General features: G+C 37.2%; 1 protein-coding gene across 1 annotated transcript; it reads right to left on the bottom strand.

Moving 5' to 3' along the window:
• Window positions 1–4823: 4823 nt before the first annotated feature.
• slc30a2 (solute carrier family 30 member 2) lies at window positions 4824–20641 on the bottom strand. The gene is made up of 8 exons (XM_041975126.1): window positions 20559–20641; window positions 11066–11277; window positions 10200–10346; window positions 9489–9642; window positions 8973–9192; window positions 8572–8677; window positions 5495–5629; window positions 4824–5156 (listed from the first exon to the last, which is right to left on the bottom strand). The coding sequence occupies exons 1-8, from the start codon at window positions 20639–20641 to the stop codon at window positions 5011–5013; spliced, it is 1203 nt and encodes a 400-aa protein (XP_041831060.1). The 3' UTR covers window positions 4824–5010.
• Between the last annotated feature and the right edge of the window lie 268 nt (window positions 20642–20909).

The raw sequence follows: 20909 nt of genomic DNA on the forward strand, positions 1-20909 counted from the left end.
TGAAGTAATATCTTCATACCTATGGTCCACGGGTTTTGGTTGTGCTTTTGGTTTGGTTCTTGTTTTGGGTGTTTTTGTTTTTTTTTCTTGTCTTTTCTTTTTTCCTTTGTGCTTTTCTTGGTTTTATGTTGGACATGTTTTTTTTTTGTGTTATATTTTTCCTTTCTTTATGTTAGTCCTTGTACTTGAAGATTCCCTGTTCTGGTTTAATTTGTATTCTAGTTAGTCTTACTTACTGTTCTGCTTTGTAGAACACAGGGATGTCCAATTCTGGTCCTCAGGGGATGACTATGATGCAGTTTTTAGATGTTTCCCTGCTCCAACACACCTGATTTAAATGCATTGATCAATACCTGGCTCATGCTGATCTTAAAAAGCAGTTAGAGCACTTTGAATCAGGGCTGTTGTAGCAGGAAACCCTCCAAAACTTGCAGGACAGGGGCCTACAAGGACTGGAACTGGACTTCTCCGGTCTATCCTGTTATGTACTTCTAGCTCTTCTCTTACACCTGGTTTTCTGTAGCAGATTACTACACCTGCTCCTTATTTAGTTATAAGCACCCTCAATATAAAAACTTCTTGGTTTCCTTTGCTAATGGCCAGATCTTCTTTTCTGTCCCTGTTTATCTTTCTGTCTTTCTAGCTTCACTTTGTCTCTGGTCCATTATAAGTTTCTTGGTTCTATTACTTAATCTTAATCTTAATCTTCCCATTCCAACACCTAAATAAATCCAGTTTCCTACGTCCACCTGCTTCTTTGTCCTAATTTTGGGTCCTTTCTCCTCATCTCTGTTCAAACATGGCTTGTGACAAAACCTAAAACCAGATGCAGCATTATAACTTATGTTATAATGCTGCATGCTGTCATTCCTTTAGCTTGTGCAGCTTTGTAATTATTTTGCAACTACCTATTAGTAAAACTTTTTTTTTTGTAATAATTTAAAACATGTTTTAAACAGACCATAGACCCCTGAACACATGGAGGTCTGGGTTTGTGCCTAATAGCCCTGTGGTATCATTTATGCATGAGCGTGGTGCAAATTAACAGGATTTTAATAACAGCAATCACTCAGTGGGACTTTAATCTTAGCAAACTGGTTGGTTAGTGGCAAAGCAACTGCTACTGGCATTTCAATCTACATGGAAGCATTGAAATCACAATTGCCTACTCTTATTTGAAATTTGACAAACTGGTTTGAATATGAAACTTTATAAAAGGTTTGCAATAACGTTAACTTAGAAAGACCTTATAATTTACTGGTTAACAAGGATTACTGACCAGTTTAATTATAAAACTTGATACAACTGTGTGTGACAGATGAATGAAATCATAGTTACCTCAGAATAGAAACCAGTTCACCGACAGATGACTGAAATATGCTGCTGTGTGACTTCCATCACATGTAGAGATAGCAAGAAACAGCTGATAGCTCAGGGAACAGAGGGACATATTTTAGATGGATGGCAGCAGCAATGAGAGACAGATGAGATGGACGACAGCATGAAGCTGATACTAATCATTTGACTGCAGAAATGCATCAGTTTTGCCCTCAGACCTGAAAAACTTGGACCTGACAGTGGAGGCAGCCAAATGCTTTTCAGTCTGACATCTTCCATCTGTTTTTTTCCCCCGTTCGATCCGTGTCACTGCATTGCGGACCATTAGGTAAAGACTATGACAAGATACACTTGAAAGAGAAACTAAGAATGCAAAGTTATCAAATGCAAATGGACTTTTGACTTTTGCATTGAATTTTGATCAAAATGTCCTTAATATTAATCTAATTTATGTCACTCTGTTCTGCATCTCTGGCATGTTGCAATTTGAAACAAAGTGCAGTGAAAAGACTGATGAGATCATTCAAATATTACTGGAAAAAAACAAAAAAAAAAAAACATGACCAATTAAAAGGATGCAGACCAGGGCTTATTTCCATCCTTGAATGCAAAAGGTTAAGTTAATATTTTTCCTACAATAAATTCTGTGATGATTGTTCATGGATCACTGCTGCTATAATTCTTGGGGATAAATACTGCAGCTTCATGGACTGACATGCTTTTATCAAAGTCATAATTCTCACATATGTTTCCATTTCTTCAACATGATGTTTCTGGTGTTGCATATCCACATGATATGCCCAACAAGATGAATATTCTTGAGGTTTTTTCTTCACAAGGCAGCTCTTCATTACTGTGTTGTGTGTTACTGCGACATGTCCACTGAGCGTGCATCAATAAATAAACAAAACTGAATTCTGAGCTCTTTGCAAAGTTATGTGGGAACTGAAGTGGAAAGCAGGCAAATGGAGAAGTAGCCACTGGCTGCAGAGTGGGAGCAGTAAATAATCATGTGCAAAAGTCATAACAGAAACAAAAGACATCAAAGTTATCTATGCATCCCTATAGAAATACTCCCAATAGAAGTGCGACATTTCTGGACATAGCCTTGGCTTTGAAAAAAATACCGAAAAGTCACCTTTTTCTTCTTTTTTTTTTTTAAAAAAAAAAACCCAGATTCTTACTGTTGTGACTCAGAGACACACTAGCTGGGTTTGGTAAACTCTAAGCTAAAATATTTCAGATGTCAAATTGCAAATAGTTGAATCTGGAAATTAGCAGCAGCCCCAATGTTAGTTATTTTTTATTATTTAAAATGAACTCCTCTATGAGGCAGTATTTTCTGTTTTATTGGAGCAAACCAAACCTGCTCTTATTCAAATGGTATCAAATATTGTGTGTCATAGGCAGTCAGGTCAGATTTACTTGTAAGGCTTCAATGTAAGATACTTAATCTATTGAATGAATGACTGAAAAAGGTTGCATTATGAGGCAGGAGGGGTGGGAGTGGAGTAAGTCATGATACTTCAGTTTTAGGGTGCATTCATACCAGCCCTTCTTAGGCCATGTCCATTCAGACACAAGTTTAGGTGGAACAGCCAAAGTTTTCTATTTTTAAGATGTTTTCTCCACATGAAGCTGGTGTTTTAGGAGCCTGAAAATGCTGAAAAGTCGTTATTGTTTCATTTCTGTGTTTACAATCCCAACGCTTCTTTCCTGAGCTGATTACACTATTGCCCAATTTTTCCTGAATGCACAAACCCCGCCCTGTTTCTGAGCATGCTCCATCTCTTCTTCTCTGGTTTTGGTGTATTTCTGTGACAGCATTACAATGCCATTTACAGGGCTGTCAAATATACCACTGCGTTTTCAGTGGTTTTCCCTCACATTTCTTGAAATGATTCCATCTTAATGGAAAACTTTTTGTAAAATGAAACTGGTTGTGTTTCCATGTGGATGTTGCCTTAATCAAACCTTAAAAAAGCTAACTCTGGTCTGCCTAAAAATATAAGTCTCAGTTTGCTTCAACTCAACCAAATGCAAAATGGAAGTTACTCTGTATTGACTAGTAGATGAGCCAGTTTTTTTGTTTGTCTTGTGTTCTTCAGTAATTCATGTTGCAGCACTGCCTCAGGCGAGGAGGGGAAACAGTATTTAAAAGGTTCGGTTCATTTGACTAAATGCAGTGTGCAAAACAAACTCGGATGAGCCAAAAGTTACAACTTAATTGCACCAAGCTCCCAATCGTACCTAGTCTGCAGGTCTAGCAGACTATTAGGTGTGAAAACAGGTGTAAGATTCTCCAGTCTTGAGTCTAATTTGAAACATTTTTGTTTCCCTCATAGGCTGCATCCCTTGAAAATCATGTGACAATTCAGTTTTATTTTGTATTCACTCTAACATTTTATTTGTAGGGGTGTCAAAATTACTGCATTAAAATCTGTGGAATTAAGGCATTCATCTTTTTTTAAATGCTTAAAGAGTTAAAGAGTGATTATCTCAGCGAGAGAAGCTCATTCGGGGCATTTAGATGCCTCGTCACTGCCACAAATTGGTGGTGGTAATGCACCAAATCAATGTGTACCCATGACCGAGAAAACAAGAATAAGTTCTTGCATCCACATTATGTCTGATTGTGACCAAAGCGGGACAGAAGTTTTCAAAAACCCTGTCAGACCTTTAGATGGAAAATTTGAGAATTGAAAGAACAAAGACGGAACATTCAATATAGAAACGCAGTTATTTGACAGAGCAGAAAGGAGTTTTTGTTCCATCGAAGCATCTCTATCTCAACGCCAAGCACGTATTTGTTGAGGCTGCCATTTCAGGTTTAACAACCAGCTTTCAGCAAACCGCGAACAAAGTGTTTACATTTTGATATGTGATTAATGGTGATTAATCTGCAGCTATCCTGTGATAAATCAGATTTAAAATTCTAACTGTTTGATAGCCCTAGTTATTTGATTAAGGTTATGAACTGAAATGGCTTGGTTAATGTTAGGAGATAATAGTGGTTTGGTCAAAAACTCTTGCAACTGTTCACTATTTTAATAGCCTAATTCATTGTCCTTACCTCCCTTTAGTTTCTATTATTACATGAAATCATCACATTTTAATCTGTGCTTTAAACCCACCTCCTGCTTCTATCAGTAAACACTTAAGATTTATGATGCCTGTGGTGCTCCTCATGATTGTCCGCTGTGTTTTCAAAGGAGCCTTAAGATGTTTACTGTTTCTTTACAGGTGTGACAGCTAACTTTCTTTTTCAAAGTTGTTGTTGTTGTTTTCTACTTGTTTTTCTCTCTCTCCTTTTTTCTCTCTATTCTCTTTCCTTATCTCCTCTGTTCATCCTGTATGAAATTGTCCCAGTATGGGCTAAAAGTCCCCCTTATATAGCTATATAACCAAAGAAATATTTTAAGGACGACTACAAGACTAATCTGGTCTAATCCAAGATAACATGGAGCCCCAGCATCAGTGTTCTACTACTGACACGTGGATGATTTAGACATCTTAATTTCTTTTGACTTCATGGCCAACATGACAGTACACCAAAAACCAGTTCTCCTCCGTGACAAAGAAGCTTCATTGTGAGGGTAGATCAGTTGTCAGAGGCCCAGCCAACCCAGAAATAATGTTGTGTGCCTGAGCCCTTCCAGTCCAGTATTTGTATCAGTCACGGGGGTCCTGGCAGCGGGAGCAGTGGTTCATGTCATCAGTGTAGCTCTCCACCTGGATGGTGATGCTGTAGAAACCAAACTTGGTGTGGAGCAGGTCTGTGGCCTCCTGCAGCACCGACTGAGGATCGGCACCCTCCTCTGACATGAAACCATAAAGCAAGAAATGACACACTGAATCAAATATTTTTAATATAATTTATCTTTACTTTGATTAGTTTTTGTGCATGTTTAAAACTCAAAACCCAATGTTGTCCAGGAAAGTACTGTAACAACATTAAGCTTAATCTTTCAGGAGTTTTCCATCTAACACTGTGGATTATTTTACCCTACTTTCCCTTTAATATTTATGTTCACAGTCAATTCTCTTTACCCAGTGGAAAATTTTGCTCCATTTACATCCACACTTTTTGATCTCCTGTGCATCCTACTGGAATATGCTACACTTTAGTGCGAGGCAGATTAAGTGTTTACATTACCTATGGCCAGGTGAACAGAGATTAATGCCTGGCCCAGAGTCAAAGCCCACAGGTGCAGACAGTGCACAGACTTCACAGCTTTTGCAGACAGCAGCACCTCTTTCACAGAGTTAAACTCGATTCCTTTAGGAGACCCTGAAAAACAAAAACACACCACAGATTCAACAGAATGTGTGCCAGCGTTTTACAAAGAGGGGTGAAAAGATTCTTCTCTCTTCCATGATGGCATTTATTGCTGCAACACTGCAGGCTTTTTCTGTTCTAAATGTCTTTAAAATGCACCAGTAGCTACTTTTAGATGCTTATCTTTAGAAAATTTAATGTGCAAACAGAATTTGAAACCTAGCAACATCCTCAGGATTTGACCATCTGTGCTTTTTATCTTTGTACTCCATAAACTTTGAAGTTAAAAGAAAACACTGAGTTACTGGCAGTATGATGGTTGTGTCTTAATTATTTTGCAACATCCTGGCATTAGTTTCTTTTATGCACTTTCTGCGGGGGATGTGTATATCATTTTACGAATATATGTGAGGGTATGATTCCCATCATTAGATTTATGTTTTACACATGAATGCACATGGCATTGCAGCTCTGAGCATCATGTGGTGCCGACCTTGTCAAAGCTTGACAGCTTGAGCGCAGCTGCAGGCATTTGAATAACTTCTCTGGTCAGAAACATCTTAAAGTAATAGTTGAAAAACATTCTTTTTTTTCGTATTTGGCAAGCGTTTCCTGAGACTGATGCAGCTCTGACACATTCTTCCTTTGCACAGAGGCAGAGTTGCATTTTCATCCCATTTCCAGGGTTTGGACATGAAGAAACTGAAATACATAGCAAGGAAGATTCCTAAAACTAATTACCAATTTATTATTCACCTAATTTATTTCAAGCTGTTACCTCTAATATTCCAAGATTTTCCTGTAAGCTGATATCGAACAGCTGGAACTAACAAAGTCCAAATACTTTGTTTAGGTGGAACTTTCAAGTATCTGGACTTTACTCGAGTGAGTATTTTGACTCTAACAAGCTGCATTTTAATGCAAATATCTGGACTTACAACTCATTAGATTGTCAGAAGAAGCTAATTTCTTGTGCAACCTACAAGGATAAAACAGCATCCTTTATAAATAACTATTATTTTGCTCTGTTTGCCTTGAAGTTCCTTCCTTTTCTTTTTGTAACTGCTTGTTTAATTTTTGCATCTATCATTTTATTTTTGTCATATACTTGCACTCTTTTCTAAAAGACAAGAGAAACAGAGCCCTTTGTGTATCCATAATACACAAAAGACGTTTTACATAACAGGCATGAGGGAGGTTTCAATGTAATGCTGCATTCAGTTACAAGTGAAGACTTTGTAATTCTCAATTCCAACTAAAAAAATAAAAAAAAACAACTCATAGAACAACTTCCAGAGGTCACATTACTTGGTCAGGAGCTTAAGTGAAGTTTATCAACCCAGACTTCCACTGTTTACACCACTTCCATAAGAGATGTGCTGCTGTAGATTCTCAGTCAACCGTGAAATGGTCATTTCAAGAGCTTGAATAAAAGTAACTGGCCTTCGTGTTACTGGGTTCTTGAAAAGTTATCCGCCTCTCAGCTCTTCACTCTCCACCAACTGCTTAGAGCTGAAGAAACCTTCAGATGAGACATGAAATGTTTTCAGGTCCAGTTATCTTTATTCAAGCACTTACAATTCCCTAAATCTTTAATTTGTTATTCCTGAGTATTAAAAGCTATTTCTATTGTAAAGTAAACTGTGTTACTGCAGAGGAAGTTTTCCCAGTTGTCGAGATGTCTTCTGTAAGACTTGAGGAGGTCAAAGGAGGTGAGTTACTCATTAAATGAAACCAGGATGTGAGGTTCAGTGAATCCCCAGTGGAACTGTCCTTTAAAGGTTACTTTTTCAGTCTTGCTTTAGGTTTTTTTTCTTTTTTTTTTTAGTATTCTACATTACATTTTATTTTTCTCGTGACCAAAAACTAGACCCAGTTTCTTTAAACAAAAAAGAACCTAATAAAATGTCGATGTGGATTCAGAGTTCTTTCTTTAAAACTGAAAGATGGCGCCAACCTATCTTAAAGCAGTATTACTGGACTTTAGCATGTTTTCTAACTGTGGCATTCCCTAACACACAATAATTTAGCTTTTGTCTTACATCTTGTCTCTTCTCTGCGCTCTTTCCAGCCAGTCAATCCAATGCTGTCTTATCTGTTGCTCTGTTATTTTCCCTCTTTCTTTTCTTCTCTCCCTTCAATAATGCCCTCTTGTGTTTCTTTGCAGAATCAGCCATGGTGTGCATCTAAAACACCTAACATGTTGATATCAAGATGCTGGCATGTGACTCAGTGCTGCAAAGCAAATCACAGCTGTACTGTGATTCTCTGGTTGGAAAAAGAAAAGTTACGAATTTCTGAACCAATAGACAGTGCAGGGTAACATCATCTCCAACAATGTGCATAATAAATGTCAGTGTGCCACCAAAATGAGTCAGAAAAAGCATAAAGTTTTAATGTTAGAAAGCTACTGTTAAAATGCTGCTTTAACAACTGATAACAATGAGCATCCCAATCTTTTTAACCATGTAATACAAACACTGGCCTCCATTAGGCTAGTAATTTAGTAATTTAGTACAACTGCAGCTCAAATTGCTTTACACAAAGAAAATAGTTTAAAAAATGCAATCAAGCATTACAAAATAAAACATAAGGATAATCTAAAACTATTAACAGAACAGCTAAAATGTATTAGTAAATGTAAAACAATATGATTAATCAAAATGAAATTAAAAAGTAAAAGTGTAAACAGAATAAAAATGACTGATCACAAAGTGCTGTAAAAGACATAATGTAAACTCTGACCCAAGCTTAGTCTAACTATAGACCTTTTTAAAAAGGAAAGTCTTAAGCCTGGACAGAGTCTGCATCCCGAACACAGACTGGGAGCCGTTTCCAGTTAGGTCTAATCTTGTGTTTTGTTTTCTTTTTCTTTGTTAAAAGTAAGTGCTCAACAATAAAAAAAAAAACTTTTTAGAATAAGAACGGAAACCACTGATCCTCTGATCCAGTACCTTCCATGAGTATCCTGAAGACATCTCTGAGGATGGTGATGGTGGTGCAGAGGACAAAGACAGAAAACAGGAACGTACAGATGGGATCTGCAACTTTGTACTCAGGCTGAAAGAGTCCAAAGACATTACTTTAAAGAGTACATAAAAATGCATCAGATGGCATTTTTCACAGTCATTAGTATTAAAATGCTCAGGGCAAAAGTGAAAAGAAAAAAATGGTGAACATCTTGAATGTTGGCAGAAATACTTAAATCCCGTGTCTGTGCATTTAGAATTTTACCACTTCAAATGACATTTTTATAAGAAATACTATCAGCTTTTGTTTTAAAATGTTGCATAATTGCATTAAAAACACTGTAAGAATGTAAATTATTTGCGGTTTTCATCCTGAAATATCTGACCCGAAAGTAGATGATTGTCGCTGCCACCATGACGCCAATGCTCTGCAGCAGGTCTCCGACCACGTGGATGAAGGCGGCACGGACGCTTGTGTTGCCATGGCTGCCCAAGAACGTATGAGCGTGGCCATGGCTGACAGGGCTCTGACCGTCCTCGTCAATCTGGTGATAGCCACTGCCATGAGGGTGGAGGGTGGTGGAGTGATGGAGGATGTAAGCCATGCTGCAGAATGACAGAAGAAAGGGACTTCAGGTCTGTTTGTCAGCACTGATGTATGGCACGCAGGAAGCAGCTGGGTTTGTGTTAAGATTAGAGGCAACATAAGCATCAAAATCCCCTATAAGCATACCTCAATGACATGATACGTTTCCATAAAGACTGTTAACTTTAGATTCAACTTCTAAGTATTTCATGCAGTTTGCAGCTTAAGTTTCATATAATTTCATAATTGCATCTGTCAATGCAACAGTCATTTGAAATAAGACCATTAAGAAATTTTAACACACAGTCTGACTCACATGATATTTACAATGACAGCACATCCAGAGGTGATTAACATTACATGGCCCTCAATCTCATAGTCATTGCGTACAATCCTCTCGATGGCTAAATAGAGCAGAACTCCTGTAACAATCCAGATGGACATGACGGAGATGAATGCTCCAAGGATCTCTGTGGGGGGGGGGGGAGAAAAGAATATAATCTTCACTTTAATATGCATACAGTTCATCACACAGTACAAGGCAGCGCACCTCTGTCTCACTATGTAAAGTCAAGAAAGCAGCCATGTCTTCTAATATAAACACATCTTAGTCTTAAAGTGACTTGGAATGTGTCAGTGCTTTTTTTTCTTCTTCTTCTTCTTTTTTTTGTTAGTAAACTCTAAAAGAAATTTAGTGGATGCTCATATTTGCTCTGTACTGGATGTTTAGAAAACTGTGACTTATGTTGTACTTTAATGCTGAATAAATCTTTTAAGAAACAAATTATTAAATTTTTTTCTAGTTGTATTTATAATTCCATGCAATCAGTGTATGCTACCCCTTGAATTTGCTGTAATTTTCACATCTTTACAACATAAAATGTTTTAATGAGGTTATTATATTTTAACAAATTCCTTTAATACTTTATTATCTAGTGTCTCTTACAACTTAATTTAAAATTAATAGGCATTAAAATGAGAATCACAACACCTTTTTCTCCATTCACCCTGAAACCTGAAAGTTTACCTGATCTGTGCCAGCCAAAGTTCATGGTTTTGGTGGGTGGTCTGGATGAGATCCAGAGGGAGAACAGGCTCACCATCATACTGCCAAAGTCTGTCAGAAGGTGGGCCGCATCAGTCATGATGGCCAGACTGTGAGCCAGGTAGCCTCCTGTAGGGGAAAGCAAGTATCTTAAAATAGTAATCTATTACATTACATGAATTTCTGATTGTTTGCTTGTGAAGTATGCTTGTATAAAGTCCCCTTTTATCGCAGTCAAATACCACATATCATGCATAGCTGGTGTGTATTGATCATCACCTCGTAGTAAAATATAAAGACATCAGAGGTGAATTAGGACCTGCAAGGAAAATAACAACAGCAGCATGTAGCTTGATGTTCTAGAAAGTTTAGAGGAGCTACACTTTAAATCAGGTGTATCAAGTCATTATCAAGTCAAACTAATGATGCAGCAAAACCTGAGAAAAAGCAAAGCACAACCCATCAGATGTCTGCCAGGACAAGTGCCTTTTATTGAGCTCACAAAGCTTCATGTAACATCTGAGTGATTGTGTTCAGCAGAAGCTATTACTGCACTGGCTGTTCACTGGAGAGGGCTGTCAGTAGCCATCAGCCACAATGGGAAAGAGAACTTTGCTGCAGTTGTTTTACTAGCTCCTCAATTAAGAAGTTTACATTATAGTACAAAACACAAAATTTCTTTGATAGATAAATCTCTAATATTCAGAATATTCAGTAAAGTTATATTGTTGGAAGTGCTACAGTGGCTGTTTGGAAGCTTTAAACGATTCAACCATCAACTCTTTAGCCTCCAAAACCTTTCTGATAGATTGCATCTGACCATTTGTTCAGAGTAATGAAACTTTTACCTATGACCTCTCCTATCATGAAGACAAGGCAGACTGCTGAAGCGATGTAAAGTTTCTTCTTTGCCAGCAACTTGTCTCCACTCTCCTCGCATACCAAAGCTTTGGGGCCGTGGCAGTGTGTGCCGACGCGCCGTCTCAGCTCAATGGCACCGGGCGTGCTTCCATTCTTAAAAGGGAAGTCTGGGTACTGCTCTTTGGAATCTGGAAAGGACCTGCAGGGATACAGATAATATAGTAATGATTAAAAGAAAACTTACTGTTGACAGATGCTCTCTTAAAACAAAGTTACACATCTGTCTCAAAAGTCTCAGAGTTTGAAAGCATTTCTGGCATATCTATAAGTACGTTTCTTTTTTAGATGTAAGCTGTGGACTTTTTTGTACATCAGTAACACTGCTGTATATGCTGCGTATGTTGACCTCCAATTATGAACAGGCACTCACATTATAGTCGGTTACAGCCTTTGACTTGTTTAGACATTTGTGAATGAAAGTTGTTTTAGGTGATTTTTTTATAGGGTATTAGCAGGTAGGGGGTATTGCTCCATCCTTTTCCCACAACTGTTAAACACAGAAAAACAGACACAGATTGCGTCACCCATAACTCTGTCTCACTACCATTAAAGTGATATATTAACAATAACCTATCTCTTACTTGTGTACTCTATCTTATGATCTCTATATTTTATTGTTTTTACTGCAGTAACTTACAATTATATATTTTTTTTTGCTTTTTATCCTTGTTGTGTTTTTTAGCAGCATAACTGAGACTAGTATGGAGCTTTTTCTTGTACTGTCTTACACTACAGTCATTTAGCAGATGCCTTTATCCAAACTGACTTACAATGGTTAGGCAGTAGTGTTAAGGGTCCCAACTGGGCTATACAGCCTCCTTGTCTTCTAGACAAATAACCAAAAGAGAAAATAAACTTGAACTGAATTAAGTTTTGGGAATATTTTCGTAATTTTTTCAACATTTTTACGTCCATGTAGACTCAGTGTCTACATTATTAGCCAAGACAAGCCAAGCCAACATTATTTATAAAGCTCTTTAAAAAACATTAAGTACTGATTGCTGAACAATAAGAATAAAATAAATTTAAAAATATAATAAAGCAATGTAAAATAAGACCAAAACAAACATAATAAAATCAAAAACCAAAATAAAACCAAAAATAATATTACAATAATAATAAAATCAACTGGTTTTAAGTAGGGATTTAAACATAATATTATTTTAGGGATTTGCTTGTATTGCTTGTTAACACAGAAAGCTAAATAGCCAATCACATGGCAGTGACTCAGTGTATTTAGTCATGTAGATGTGGTCAAAATGTCTCACTGAAATTCAAACTGAGCCTCAGAATGAGGAAGAAAGGGGATTTAGGTGACTTTGAATGTGGCTGTAGGAACCAGACAGGCTGTTTTGAATATTTGAGATTTTCACACACAACCATCTCTATGGTTTACAGAGAATGACCTGAAAGAGAGAAAATATCCAGTAAGCGGCACTTATCCGGATCTAAATTGCCTTGTTAATATCAGAGGAAAATGGGCAGATTGGTTGGAGAAGACAGAAAGACAACAATAACTCAAATAAGCACTGATTCCTACCAAAGTCTGCAGAATACCATCTCTGAATGTACAGCACATCCAACCTTGAAGCAGATGGGCTACAGCAGCAGAAGACCACACCGGGTGCCTCCTGTCAGCTAAGAACAGAAAACTGAGGCTACAATTCACACAGACTCACCAACACTGGACAATAGAAGATGGAAAAATGTGGCTGGTCTGATGAGTCTATTTCAGCTCCACATTCAGGTCAGAATTTGGTGGAAACATGAAAGCATGGATCCATCCTGCCTTGAATCAACAGTTCTGGATGCCAATGGTGTAATGGTGTTGGATATATTTTCTTGGTACACTTTGGGCCCCTTAGTACCAACTTGGCCTGGTTTAACCCACAGCCTACCTGAGTATTGCTGCTGACTATGTCCATCCCTTTATGACCACAGTGTAGCATCTTCTGATGCTACTTCCAGTAGGATAATGCACCATGTCACAAAGCTCAAATCATCTCCAACTGCTTTCTTGAACATGACAAGGAGCTCACTGTACTTCAACGGCCTCCACAGTCACCAGATCTCAGTCCAACAGAGCAGCTTTGGGATGTGGTGGAAAGGGAGATTCTCATTATTGACGTGTGATGCTATCATATGGCGCAAAATCACTGAATAATGCAGAATAATGTTGGTTCTGAAGGAAAAAGGGGCTAAATCCAGTATTTGGTAGGTTTATCTAATGAAGTGGCTGGTGAGTGTACATCCAGCTGGACTACCTCATTTCAGGTCATATCCGCTTTGTGGCAGGCTGTTTTAGGATCTGCTCATTCTGTAACAATAGCAAATCTAGAGAGTATTGGGTTTTTAAAGAATTGATTTTCTTGAGTAAATGCTGTAGCAGAGATCAGCATCATTTAGTAAAACTACAATTGTCCATAAAGTGGAAACCTGGCGTGTTCTGCGATCAATGTTCACTTAAGTGGATGAATGGTGCGATGGGTAATTCAGGGAAGAACCAGATTATATTGACCGATGTGGCAGAGAGAAAGAGTGAACACACTTCTCCTTTAAACAATACAGTTTTATTTTTTTGGGATTTTGATAAGACACACCTATTTAAATCACCTTTCATGCAGGGGATTTTTCAGTCTATTTGTTTATACCAAGCTAGCATAGATCGGCAGATCAACACATAAAGCTCCACTGTTGGATCGAGGAAAGAGTTTTTCTCTGTACAAGCACCATTCAACCTTGGCTGCCAATGACCATTTCACTGGTTCACCAGTTTTCAATCCTTTTCTTTCCTTTTAGGTGCAGACCAGCAGCATTTACAAAAGCAGCAGTGGCTCAAACTTTCTTCATTTGAATTTTTTCCCTTTTTCAAACACATCAACTTCAAGGACAAAAAGTTCGCTTTGTGCCTCATAAATCCCACTAACCGCCAGGTGCTGTTGTAACAAGATAATCAATGTTTTTCAATTAATCCGTCTGAGTTCATAATGTTAAGGCTGATCCGTGTACACTTCACCTCTGACAACACAAACATGGACCTGGACTGCACTCATATGAGCATAAGAAATTGTTGACTTTTCCACTTTGATCTCACACACATGCCCAGGTTGCTGTTCTCACCAAGTGCAGTGAGGGGTGGATGCAATGACGTGACTAATGAGGTGGAGAAAGCTAATTTGGCTTCACTTGAGATAACCACGCACACACTTTAGATCTCACAGTTCACACAGGAGATTGCCAGCGTTGCATGATTTGCCTTTATCACACACAACCTCATCTTAGGGGGATGTCCAGGCTGAAAAGAGCCAGCCAAGTGGAAAACAGATTCTGTTCAATTATACCACTGGGACATGAAAATGCACACACCAGAAACACACAAAATAACCACAACACAGAAAGAGTCTACATGCAGTCCACACATAGACATATTTATAAGCTATAAAGCTTTGGTGTGCAAAACTAAATATACAGTTTTATGGATTTTAAGATATCCTCAGACAATAAACACACACACACAAATGGAAAAGCACTTCGTGACCTGCTGTGCTACAAAATAGCACATCGACATGGAGGAAAACATAAACTGTAAAAAGAATGGTGATGCACTGCCACGTCTTTCAATTTTGAAGCCGGAGTGTCATTTTAATGGTAGTGCTGATGCAGGTTTGAGAGCAATCTGTTTGGGGGTTGGACCTGAACTACTTTTGCAACACCAGCCAGCAGCAGCTGAAACTGAAACGACTGGAAATGTTTGAATGGCTGGGGATATTTCCATATACAATATAAACACCGCTTAACATGTTAAACATAAATGTAAAAATCTGTCCACCAGCGGGTTCAATCTGGCCTGTGGGATGGATTTGTTAATGTGAAAATTAAAAAAAAAAAAAAACATTAACAGCAATCTTTTAATAAAAGTAACCGTATTTCCTGATTTTTCTACATAAGGTTGTGTTTTTAAATGTTTAAATGTAAAACATTTACAAGCCAGGGCATTGTTTTCTGGGTTGTATCCTGGTTGTGAAACAAAAAAATGTGTATTTCTGCAATTGTAAACCTGGCTTAGCAAACCTAAATGCTGGTTACATGTTTATTTTAAAACTTTTTAACATCATCAACAAAAACCTAAGATGAAGATGTTTCAGATGAGCATCATTTAGGAGTGTAACGATCTGTCCAGTCTGCAGAAGCAGACTCATCATTTATATCTCCACGTGTTTAGATTAAATTAGAAGCTTATCCTGTATATTCAACTTTATTTTGGTCTATGAGTGTATTATCAGAAAATTCTGCATATAATTCTCCATATTTTGAAGAATGTAAACGTTAAACAAATTGAATTATTGTAATTAACTGAACATAGTTGACAAGAAGCAGAGACATTAGATCCACAGAAGTAAATGTAAAAAAAAAAGCATTTGTTTTCTAAATCTTTGCAGGGTAGGGGATTTGAGGATGAGGCAAGTTATAGTGTGTGCTTGACTCTTAACTGAGCATGTGCAGCTCATATCAGATAGTGCTCTTATGCACTGAGTCTGTGACCTTTAATATAAACACATTCAGAGCTGCAACCTTGAATGTTTTCTGAATGAGCCACAGAAACTGATAATATGAAAGTATGACATCCTTGTTAAAAAAAAAGAACACAAGTGCAGACTTCACTTTCTTAGTATTTTACTTAACAGCATCTGGATCCCACTACTTGGTACCATAAACTGCCAGGTTTCCGCAGTTAGCACTTTTCTCACATCATGCATGCATCATGAAATGAACAACAAATCAACGACTGATGACTTTGCAGCATAAAAAGAGGGGACTGATGCCACCAATGTTGCCAACCTGCAGTTTTTGAATAGACTTTGCTACCTTTCAGACACTTTCAGCAAAAAATCTAGCCCAGTTTCTCCACCACTGCGGAAACACCTGCCTGTAATCTGCTCCATCACTGCAGCAGCTCCTGCTAGCTAGCCACAAATGAACAGTGTGGTAGAGCATGTGTAGATTGTGGAAGAAAACATTTAGGATATTTTGGCACACCTAATTTTCTCCATTTCATTATGCATGTAAATGTAGTGAAGACCCTGCATCATATTTTATTTTTTAGAAGGGAGTTTTTGTTAGATAATGCTGGGGTTATAAAATCAAGATTTTGTCAGAAACTGTTGATACTATTTTTATGTATTCCTAATGAGCTGACTCATAAATTTAGACTTATTTTTCCGTCCAACAACAAAAACAGAATCAGGAGAGCTTTAGTGAGAATTAGTGAGTAGAAGAGGAGCAAACAAATATAAAGGGCTGGCACAAAGAGTATTTGGTGATTAATAATAGTTTATAATTTCCTGTTTAGATACACCCTGTTATTTTCTGTTCTTAAAGGATTATAACACCCTCATTTGATTAAGTCAGAGAAGTTGTTTCTTGGTTTAATCCACTTGGTCAGGAGGTGTACAAATGGAAGAAATTTATTTTAAAATGTTTTATCCCATGAAAGTGGTATATTTCTTATTAAGTAATTACTGGGTGAAGTAATATTGTTTAGTATAGTATTAATGGAAACAAACATGTGGCTTGAGGCTGAGAACTGCCACTGACTGGCAGTATATAATTCATGTAAACCTTACTAATAAAAGACTTCAACATGTTTAGAAAGTTTGTCTTCTTGTTGAAAAGGAATAACTGCCAGCTTAATTACATGGAAACTAGATATTTATCATCCTTAGAGGATTAAACCTGTTGACTCTGGTGATCTTCTAGCGCTTGTTAATTTCTCTATCATTCAGGGGGTTTCATACCATCTGAATTTCCTAGACATTTGTTGTAAGTTAGCTAATAAATAAATCTATTTATAATCTAACTATCAGATGAATCACCCAAAAAAAATGGTTTATGATTGAATATAATAGTCTGGATGCAGCTGTGAATGAGTTTTGTCATAGAAGTAAATGACGTCTGCATTTTAACCTACTTTTAAACAGTAGGAGGTCAGCCATCACTTACATTCTTCTACATATTGCTCCACTGGCTCTTGTATCAGCTTGTGGTGTTTAAGGGTCATTTTTTTGGCTTTACTTTTGTGTTGCTCACGCCCTGCAGATCATCATCTTCCCACTGCAAACAGAAAGGCATGCAGTCCTCCAAAGAGATATCAGCAGCCTCTGGAGATAGGGGTTCACAGGGAAGGGTTCATTTGCAGTGGAAATGGAACATGTGGGACCCTCATGGTACAAATATGGTAACTTCCTTTATGCCTTAGAGATGAGAAGATTCTTAATGACTGATGATGCCCACTTGTTAATTGTTAAGGGGATGGAGGCTATAAGAGTGATGGCTTTAGCATCTTCTGAGGGTTATGGCTGCAGTTTAGGCTGCTGATTGACTCGTGATTGGTGCATCCTCCAGCAGCTCTTTACGAATTGGCTCTTGCAGGATAAAGATCATTAAAGATGTGATAAGAGAAACTTAGTTTCCATTTTTAAAAAAAACTTATTTTGCTGCCTTTATTCTTTATGACAGAGGTTAATGAAAATTTAATGTGAACTGATGAACAATTATATAACAGAGCTTCTTAGCAGAAAAAAATAAGATTCAATGAGTAAATATTTAATTTATCAACAGTGAAAATTGCTCCATTTTTTAAGGTCCCTAACAAACATTATCATGTGCTCCAAATTATCTGAAATCATCTAATCAAGCTGTCAGAGCTGAAATAATCATTTGTTGGATTTCCTTTGTGCTACCATGACTGACCTGCTCAGTGCTGATTAGATCAGACAAATTGTGAGAAAACTCTTTTATATTTTGTTTTGATAAGATTGTTGCCTTTTGATAAAACACTCATTAAGACTTCATAAATCAGGCATTGTATAAAACAGCTGAGTTGTTGATGAAATTTCCATTAAAACATTTTAAATGGTCTGAGTGGTGCAATATTTAGTCAGTTTATTGGCTCTTTGACGGAAAGATTTTCCACATTCCTTTAATGACAAACTGCATATCTTTGGACTTTGGATGGCTGGTCAGACAAACAACATGTCTGAAGAACATGGTTTTTGTTATTGTTTGTTTTGTTTTATTTAGTTTTTGTATTGTGAGGAAACAAATTCTCACAGAGAAGCTGGAAGATTGATGCCATGCGTTGACCACTAAAGTTGATCTGCATGTCCTGGTAACTCAGAGCCTGTTAAACTTTGTTAGTGATCTCGTTAGAAAAAGGCCATATGGAGATTATTATTAAATCATTGTAAAAAATTTATTCACATGATTGTGCTAATTTTTGTTTTTGGGGAAAAACAGATTTTGGTCGTTGACTTCAGACAGCAAGTTACACCAGTTCTCAGGCAGCCAGAACCAGCAACCACCAGTAGGGTGACTGTTTAATAACTTTTATTATTATTATTATTATTATTATTATTATTATTTGTTTTATTTACTCAGAGCATTAATATTTTACCTTTTTTTTTACTATGAACTCCCTTTTGAATTTGGGATTTGTTGTTACCTTTTTTCTTAGCTTCAAGGATTCTTATTTTTCCAGAATTAACTTTTTCTAATTATTTTTATGATTTGTTTTTTTTTAACAGTCATAAATTAGACTGATCACATGATGGGTCTGTTTTAATTGAATAATAATTGGACTATGACTGATTCGGACTGCGTCTGTAAAAGTGTGCTGAAAAAAACTTTGGTGTGAATTGGCGCGATATAAATGAAGCTGAATTGAATTCAAATTTTCAAGGCTATATTGATTGATTTTTCTTTATTTTCGGGCATTTTACAAGCAGTTGTCATGTGTTTATTTACATAGACGAACTTAGATGTGCTGCCTGAAATCTAGAAAGTTGATTTTTAAAAATGATCATATACAAAAAAGAGCATGTTTTGTATTTACTATCGTTTATGTTGTTGATGATCATACAGCCTGATAGCGTTCCGTTTTAACTTCTTTTTAATTCTTGATAAACCGATCAAAAATAATTATAATCATTTATTTATTTAATGAAATATATTTTGTCCAAAGGTCAACACAAATATTAACGCTTTGCTCCCAGCTGGTGAAAAAAAAGTTGACTCAGTAAACATACACGCCTGCACGCGCACAAGAATGGTGCAAATGATGCGTGAAATCCAAAATGTGGTGCCATATGTACATCTGCCTGTTTCTCACCACCTCTTTTTGAACCACCTAAATCACATTGTTTTCATGTCAATGAACAGGATGCTTTGGTTTTTTGTTTTTGTTGTTGTGTTTTTCTTCAGAGGCCCTCAAACATGTGGTTCCTTCATGTAAAACACAAAATTTTAGACCACGCGCTGCTTTCTCTTCATCTCTTGGGTATTAAGCCTTGTGTTTTCTGTCACCTTACATCTTAAGTTGCCTAGAGAAATGTGAGAGACTGACGACTCTGAAGCGTGAAATGGTTTATCAGGGTTCACTTCAAACGACCCTGATCTATGTGATCAAACCCCCTTACTAATATGGAAAACGGGCAAATCCCGAGGCCTGAGAAGGATGCAAATGTTCTCATATTTCCTGAGATAATTGAGCTTCACGACTGATTGAGTTAATCATAAATGGTTTTATTTAATTTTCCAACATTTTTCAGCATTTTCAGGCTCAGGGTGTCCGCCTGTTTTCCGCAGGAAGTGGCAAATATTTTATTTATTTGCTTTTATGGTAATTACTTTTTGTTTTTTTCTGATTCTGTGATATATTTTTTAATAGTGTACTATTCAAATAAGAATTTTAGTAGGCCTATATTTATTGGCCTGTTGGATATCTCTGTCATTTTCTCTAAACAAAATTTTATCAACTGAAAGACACGTATTTTTCTACATTATTATTATTATTAATAATATTCAAACGAGCCATTGTGTGTTGTATTGACGTATCTTTCATACGAACGAATGTTTTTGTGGTAGCCTATCACCTGCGTATTTACGCAGAGTTCATCCAAATCTCCCTTTCTAATGTCTGAACGCGTACGGATCCGCTCCACACTCCCTCTAATGACAGATGATGAGTTTTCAGCACTGCTCAGTGAACTGGCCCCGGGGCCATTTGTCACAGGCTGTCCAGAAACAAGCCAAGCATGGAAATGAATTTGTTCATTCACATAAAACAGCCCGCAAGAGCTACAGTCTGCTTAACATGCACCACAGTAACAACTGCTCCCTCTGCGCCTCAACGTTACGCACAAATCACAGTCCTGCATATACTAGAGGCCCTATAAACTTTTTTTTTAAATCATACATTCCCTCTCCAGATGTCACACTTTCTTTAGATGTGATAAAAGTTTTTTTTTCAAGACAACAATTTTAAATTGAAAACATGACATATTTCACACAAATTGTCCAGGTAACTTGTCTAGATATGCAACATTTTCCATGCAGCTCTGGTTATGAAGCATATTTTCCCACCTTTGTAATTTTAGGGAATACATCTTCGCATTCCTCTCGTCAATCAGATGAGATTTCTCCGAATTTTCTGCGTTATTATCCATTCTTTGTGGTCTGCAAGACGGAGTCCAGAAAGAAAAAAAATAAAAATAAATAAACAGACAAAATGTGTGTTTTTTTCGCTCCTCTTAGGTTGATGCTGAAAGTGAGATTTGTCCGTCGTCCCTGATGTTCACCGACGCCCCATCTCTGAGCAACAAGACTTCAGAACAAACCCTTAAAATCCTTGCGGTGCGGACAGCCAGGCTGTAGGAGTTGTAACCTCGGACATGAAGGTGCAGCAGTAACTCAACACTGCAGCTGCTGCTGCTG

Source organism: Melanotaenia boesemani, chromosome 22, assembly GCF_017639745.1.
Source record: "Melanotaenia boesemani isolate fMelBoe1 chromosome 22, fMelBoe1.pri, whole genome shotgun sequence".
NCBI lineage: Eukaryota > Metazoa > Chordata > Actinopteri > Atheriniformes > Melanotaeniidae > Melanotaenia > Melanotaenia boesemani.

Bases quoted from the DNA above. Each gene is read 5' to 3' on its own strand.
- slc30a2 (XM_041975126.1), bottom strand. From the start codon at position 20,641: ATGGATAATAACGCAGAAAATTCGGAGAAATCTCATCTGATTGACGAG. The intron at 11,278-20,558 runs GTGGGAAAATAT...GTATCCCTGCAG, and splicing joins TATTCCCTAAAATTACAAAG to GTCCTTTCCAGATTCCAAAG. The intron at 8,678-8,972 runs GTCAGATATTTC...GGACTCTTTCAG, and splicing joins CGACAATCATCTACTTTCGG to CCTGAGTACAAAGTTGCAGA.